We start from the raw sequence: 7,343 nt of genomic DNA, 5'->3' as shown, positions 1-7,343 counted from the left end.
TGGTGCATATGCACCATGGAATATTATGCAGCCATAAAGAATGAGATCATGTCCTTGGTGACAACATGGATGGAGCTGGAGACCTGAACTTATCCATCTCATGCCTGTAATCCAGCTTCATCCATGTACTGCATCCATGTTCTCACTTATAAGTGAGGGCCAAACATTGAGCACACATGGACACAAAGAAGGGAACAATAGCCACCCACCAGGGCCTGCTCAAAGGTAGAGGGTGGGAGGAGGGTGCTATACTTACTACCTGGATGACAAAATGATCGGAACACCAAACCCCCATGACACACAATTTATCTAACGAACTTGCGCATGTGCCCCCGAAACTAAAGGTTAAAATGTGAATTTTCACGCCTGCAGAATCAGAAACTTTGTTTGGGGGTGGGGTCCAGGAATCTGCATTTTAAGACATTCTCTGTGTTTTAACAAGCACCCCACCCTTCTCCAGGTATTCTGAGAGCTGCTAATGTGTAAGAAATGCTGTAATCGAGAGCACAGGTTCTCCAACTTGGTTGCACTTTGGGATACTGGGAGGAGGTGAGGGAGACCTCAAAATGCTGATGCCTGGGCCCCACCCCTAGATTCTGATTTAATTGGTCTGATGTATGGCCTGGGCATTGGGAATTGTCAAAGCTCCCAGGGGATTCTAGTGTGCCTCTGAGGTTCAGAACCACTGGCTTCGAGACTTACACACAGTGCTCAAGACCTGAGAACTGTTCTTACTCTCAGCACATTCCCATTTAGAATGGGTATTCTAGAACAATGTCCCCATGCTTTGCTACCAGGCAGGCTGGGTTCAAATCCTGGCTCTATCTCTAACTAGAACTAAGACTTTGGGCACATCATTTAGCTTCTCTGGGCCTCAGTTTCTTCATCTATAAAAATGGGGATAATGCCACGCGCAGTAGCTCATGCTTGTAATCCTAGCACTTTGGGAGGCCAACCAAGGTGGGGGAATTGGTTGAGCTCAGGAGTTCGAGACCAGCCTGGGCAACATGGTAACACCTCATCTCTATAAAAAGTACAAAAATTAGCTGGGTGTGATGAAATACTTCTGTAGTCCCAGCTACTCAGGAGGCTGAGGTGGGAGGATGGCTTGAACCCAGGAGGTAGAGGTTGCCATGAGCCAAGATTGTGCCACTACACACCAGCCTGGGCCACAGAGCCAGACCCTCTCTCTCCCTCTCAAAAAAAAAAAAGATAACACATGTAAGCACAGATCAGTGCTTCACTACTCATGGTTCCACAAACATTTCCTCATCACCCTCCAAAGCAAAGCCATGGCTGCATCGAACCCAGCTTTCCAACCCAACAGCTCCATTCAGGAAAGGGCTGTGACCACTTTGCTCTCAGTAGAAAATGGTGCGGAGGGCCTAGGGTGAGGGGACATGGGCACTTGGATGTCTGGAGTATGCCAACTCCTCAGGCCCACCTTGGGGCTCCAGCCTCCTCACTACTCTCCTGACCTCAGGAGGACAGCTCACCCAGGCTTATCTTATCCTTGGAAACTTTTTTTTTTTTAAGATAGGGTCTTGTTCTGTTGCTCAGGCTGGAGTGCAGTGGCATGATTATGGCTCTCTGTGCCTTGACCTCTCATGCTCAAGTGATTCTCCAGCCTCAGCCTCCTGAGTAACTGGGAATACAGGTGTGTGTGTGACCACCCCCAGCTAATTTTTGTATTTTTAATAGACAGGGTTTTGCCATGTTGATCAGGCTGGTCTCGAACTCCTGGGCTTAAGTGATCCTCCCACCTCAGCCCACACTGGCCTCCCAAAATGCTTGGATTACAGGCATGAGCCACCGCACCTGGCCTGGAAATTTCTTTCATCCTTTCTCCAACTCCTAGTCCAAAGGAACCTATTCTATAGAGTCTTATGCTTAGTGGGGAAGTGGTTTATCGGTTATGGCTTAGAACTACAATGACCCACTTAAAAATTGCCATGATGCAGCAGATGTGAAGTTGAAAGTTTTCTCATGTTGTCCTACTTGGTCTCTGCAAGAACCTGGGACATGGAGGTGATAATGAATGGCATGAATTGTCTCATCGACCCTCTTAGAACTCAATGGCCAGCCTGAGTCTTACCCACTTGGTACTCTTTCCAGGGCTGTCCTTCCTGAATTGAACTGGAGGAGAAACAACTGCCTGTCAGCATTCTATAAACTCTATCCCCAGGTCACCCACATTGTCTTACAAACCCTGGAAGGTGGGAAGACAGCCTGGTGGGACCCAGGGGCCTACACAGCCTTCATGTGCCTGGAGGGTCTTGGAGCTGTAGAAATACAGCTGCAAAGCTGGCTGGGGAGTGAGTGAATTTCTCTTAGCTGCAAGAACATTGTTGCAGAGCAGGATTTATGAATCAGGCATAACTGAAGGAAGGTGGAAAAGAGGAAAAAGCTGCGGTGCCCCTCAGAAAAACCACATAAACCAAAACTCATTGTTCATGGCACGAACTCCCCCCAAACAGAAGGAGACATGCTCATGTCATCTGGCCTTGGACGAAGAAGCCTTCCTTTCCTAATTGGGGTAGATTTAGACTGATGCTAAAATGATACAAATTCCCTAAAAGCACAGCAGCTCCTGATGACGCTGGGCTCAACCAAAGTTTTGGGACTTTGCACATGCTGTTCTCTTTGCCTGGAATGTTCTAACCAGCTTTCTTGAGCCCTATCCTTCCTGTGGCTCACCAACTTCTCAGCCTTGGATGTTTTGACTCATAAGACCTCATCCAGGAGGTTGTCTTTATTTCCCTTGGTCTGAGTTGCTGCAGCACATTGTCTCACTCCTCTAGAGTACCCTACTGTACACTGTAATCGACGAATTACTCAGTCACCGCCCCCCCTCCCCAGACTCTGAGTCCCCAGGAGAGGACATCCTTTATCCTTGTGCCCCCAGCCCTTTGCACAGTGTCAGGCATAGCAGGCACTCAGTTAATGCTGCGAAGATGAATGGATGGAAACGGAAGGGGCACTGTGAGGAGGGGCCAGGAGTTCAGGAGACTGACAGCTCATTCTAAGGACTTCTCCAAGTGGCCAGTCCTCAGGCTGAGGATCTGAAGCAACCACCTGTGCCCCATGCCCACCAGCACAGAGTCCAGGCAACAGCAGGGCTCACCTGAAAGATGGAGTATTTCACATAACCGATCTCTATGCAGGTGCTGTCATTTGTTGGCTTGCTGGAGAGGAGTGCTTTGAACCTGAACAAGGACATAAAAAAGAGATGAAAAGGACTCACACACAAACCCATGGCTCGCATAAATAAAAAACAAAAACCAAAAACAAACAAACAAACAAAAAACTCAGCTCTCCTGACAATAGAAAGACTTTGTTTCTTCCCCTGCAACTCTATATAGCAGTGGTATATCCTTACATTTCTTAATTTAAACCCTCCTATTATACCGTAATCTAATTTGAAGTTAAAACTCTAAAGTTAAAAAACAGTGTTTTGGACAATTACATTCATTCTCCAACTGGTGATTGGAAAAGAATGAGTGCTTGTTAAACCCCGACCATCTTTCAGGGCCTGTCACGTGGCCGCCACCTTCAAGGCATCTCTTCTAAGCCTAGGGCTATGGCTTCACTCCCCCCTCTCTGGTGTCCATGGAACACGCTTTGCTCCACGAGGGCAGGGACTTCAGTGGTTTCTGTCTCTGCTACATCCCCCATCCTGTCCCAGTATGAACCTGACACATCATAGATAATTAATCAATGTTTGTTGACTACCTAATCATCTCCCTTATGGGTGACTTTCTGTCTTGGATTTTCAATGCACTTTCCTGCCCATCAACTAAACTAAAAGCTCTTTGTAGGAGAGATCTTATCAATGGAACACACAGATAATATGTTTAATAATAAGCTGATATGTATCTTTTTTTTAAACTCATTTTTGAAATTATAGATTTACAGAAGAGTTGCAAAGATAATATAGAGAGTCCCTGTTTACCCCTCACCCAGCTTTCCCTAATGTTAACAGCTTACACAGCCATGGTACCTTTGTCAAAACTAAGAATCTAACATTGGTACAATATTGATCTGGTTTGTCTACGATGTCATGACTGAAAACTATGTAAGGGAAAACATATTTTTCTTGCGGTGGCAAAGCAGACATCTGGGGTTTGTGTTTGGTTTTGGTGGGCGGACTGGAGATTCCTGGATGCTTTTAGAAATGCAGGGAGTGCTAGTCACACACATTCTCTTAGCAAACTTCCTGGAAGGGAGTTCCATTTCTGGGTTCCCAGTGTCCTTACCCAACTCAGGTACCCCCTGCTCACCACCCAGCTGGGACTCTTGCTATTCTTCATTTTGGCATCATTCTCTCCTGCCGCCTCCTCATTTCAGCATCAATCTCTCCTCTGCCCCAGCCTCACTCCTCCCTGTTCAGGTCTCTGGACAATATGGTTCTAAACTGTCAACCCAATCTCTACTCAAAAGGAGAAGAAAGGCAGTTGCAGAGCTAGCAGAGAGGGTGAGCAGTTCTTCCTATTGCTACGTGATACTACTGTCTGTTAACTCCACAGTTAGGGAAAAGTAAAGTCAGGACCTGTGTATTTCAGTGACTTATGCCAAAGTCTGTTCCCTGACATTTGGAGAGTGGCAGCCTCAAGGCTCCTGTGTGTGGGGTCTCAGGTTGTTCACTGCTCAAGGCCGCCTAGCCGAGGGAGCCAAAATCTAAATCCATGCTCTGCTCCCAAACTCGGCTCCCCCTGCCTCCTTTATTTGCCCAGAGGAGAAGGCACCTTGTTCTAGGCTGTTTATGCTAGCAGCTTCCCTGTACTCTTGAATTCTTTATTTTGTTAAGATGATCTGCCAGTTTGGTGAAGAGACCACCAAAATGACTTCAAAAAATAGTGATAGCAACAGCCAAAGTCATAATGCAGCTGCTTTCAAAACCGATGATACATACCTTGGAGAGGCTGTAAATAACAGCACTTTGTGAGCATAAAATGGTCTTCCTTCTACCAGAAAGGTAACATCAGACATTTCTTTATTGTTAAGAAAATGAGGATCTGGAATTGGAAAGGAAAAAAAGGTAGCTTTAGTGGAAAAAAGGATGAAGTTTAGATTTATCTTGTAGAAGGTGCAAATAAGAGTGAGCAAGGAAATCTTGGTGATAAAATACTCATTGACAAGACAGCAACCAAACAGCAGACAGGACTAATTAGAGGAACAGTCAAGCCACTGAAATTTAGTTTTTCATAGGAAATCCTTATAGCTTATTTGTGATTAAAAGTAGCATTTCCCCAGAGAAGATTCACCTATAGCTAGAGTGAACTTTTCAGGTGTGAAAGGTAATCACCCACCTACCCTGTCTCTAAGAATATGCCGCTCATCCCCACCTCTGCTGCTCTCTCTCAGGGCTCAGCGCCCTCCCTGCCCAAAGGAAGTGGTTTAGAAGAGCTGTCCCCTGGCCACTGCATTCCAGGTGATTTAAGTCCAAGCCTTTCTCTCCCGGGGTCAGTGGCAAATGAGCCAGTCCCCTGCCCTCATTTTCTAGAATAAAGATTTGGCTTCTACTTACTGAGCACTTATGATATGCAACCTGGTTGCACATTATCCCCACTGTGCAGTTGAAGAAACTGAGGCACACAGAATTTACAGTGACTTGTTCAAGCTAGTGACTGGTGGAGAAGCTACGATTCGAACTCGGACATTCTGATTGGATGGCCTGCTTGGTTAAACACTAGGATCCTCCAATTTGCCTGTCATTTCAGCCCTTGAGACCCGAGGCTCCTGAAGGTGCCAGTCTGTCCTCAGCTCAGCACTTCTGTCTTGTTGAGAATATCCATCAACACCCCCTGTCCTACGTTTCTTGAATCTTCCATTTCCCTCCATTCCCTTTGATATTACCCTAGTTTGGGCCACATCCTCTCTTCCTGGGAACTCACAGGAGCCTCTGTTGGTCTCTCTGCCTCCACTCTTGGCCCCCTCAATCTGACGGCCCACCTCACTGCAGGCGCCATCCTTCCTAAAGCTAGCTCTGATCATGCCACTCCCCTCCTCTGCTACAGATCATTCAATAACTCCCAAGTGCTCCCAGGATAGAGTCTAAACGTCTTAATGAGGTTACTTGTGACTGGGTTTCACTGCCTTCTCTGGCTTCTCCCTGTCAAACTGTGTGTGTGCTTGAGCTATGGGTGGCTCTCAGTTCCTCATGGGTGTTATGTGCTCTCTCCCCTCTGGGGCTCTGCACTCATTGTTCCTTTACCTAAAACACCCTTCCAGCCCCTTCCAAACCTGGCTCATCCCTAGGTGGTCTTCAAGTTTCAGACATACTGATCAGATGCCCTTGGTCAGTAAGCCTTGCCAGATTCCCCCACTTTCCCCAGACCCAGTAGCCCCAGCTGAGTTCCCACAGCATATGCACCCCTGCTGTAGCCTCATCATGCTATGATGTATCCACGTCTGTCCATTTCAAACCCTTTCATCTGTGTCTAGTACAGAAAGGTGGTGAAGTGTAATAACAGTATGGATTCTGAGGCTAGAAATCTCAGCTGTGTAACCTTGGCAAGTTATTTGTCCAACCCATGCCTCAGTTTCTCCTTCTGTAAAATGGAAATTGCAGTACCCATTATACTCCATCACAGAGTAGTGAGGAATAAACGAATGAGTGAATTTATGGAGAGCACTTAGCAAAGTGGCTGACAAATGAGTATCCCTCAATAGACATGACCATAATACTATTTGTAGAGGTTCAGTGGATGTTTTTTGAGTGAATGAAATAATGCCTTGACTCCTGTTGCAGAAACTTGTTCTAGGAGGCTGCCGAGGACCCGGGGGCCCTTCTTAGCCTGTAGGCCCCTTTGTTGTTGATGGGCCCTTCCCCAGGGGTGCAGGGGCTGTGCTGAAATGAAACCCCACTGCGTCCTCTGGCTGGATTTATGGGTTGTCCTAAACTATTGAGGACAGGACCAAGCTCCTGTCTTCCTGGGGGATGTGAACACTCAGCTGTTGGACTCACCCTGTCTGTCTATACCTTGGGGCCCTGGCCTGGCTGCATTTTCCCCAGACTGCTGTAACTTGGACCCAGAATTTGCCTTCCAGATTGATTCTCTTCACTCAGACCCTGAACCCTGTGCTGCCCCAGACGGTGATCCTGGTGGTCCTCCACTCACCTTTCTCTATCGGTACAGAGCTGCCTCACTTCTTCTCATTTTTTTTTTTAAAGGCTCTTACTTTAAAAATATCAGAAAAGCATAAACAGTAAAAATCACCTGTGTAATCCCACTTTCTTTAAACATTTTAATTAAAAAACTCCCCCCAGAACTTCTGAAATGATCCAGATAAAGGGAAAAGAGGCTGCAAGGGAAGGCCTGAGAGTTGATGAAAACTCATTT

General features: G+C 46.6%; 1 protein-coding gene across 2 annotated transcripts in view; it reads right to left on the bottom strand.

The window, feature by feature from the left end:
- The window catches only part of BTBD11 (BTB (POZ) domain containing 11), a 365,311-nt gene that overhangs the window by 14,440 nt on the left and 343,528 nt on the right, over window positions 1–7,343 (bottom strand). For both annotated transcript variants that reach the window (XM_011975542.1, XM_011975543.1), the window contains 2 exons: window positions 4,913–5,015; window positions 3,125–3,206 (listed from right to left, as the gene is read on the bottom strand). In XM_011975542.1, coding sequence (XP_011830932.1) covers window positions 3,125–3,206; window positions 4,913–5,015 — 185 coding nt within the window. The remainder of the gene's footprint in view (window positions 1–3,124; window positions 3,207–4,912; window positions 5,016–7,343) is intronic.

The sequence above is a fragment of the Mandrillus leucophaeus genome, unplaced genomic scaffold (genome assembly GCF_000951045.1).
Source record: "Mandrillus leucophaeus isolate KB7577 unplaced genomic scaffold, Mleu.le_1.0 Scaffold157, whole genome shotgun sequence".
NCBI classification, from domain to species: Eukaryota; Metazoa; Chordata; class Mammalia; order Primates; family Cercopithecidae; genus Mandrillus; species Mandrillus leucophaeus.
Note: the sequence above shows the minus strand (reverse complement) of the source record. Positions and strands in the feature narration are given on the sequence as shown.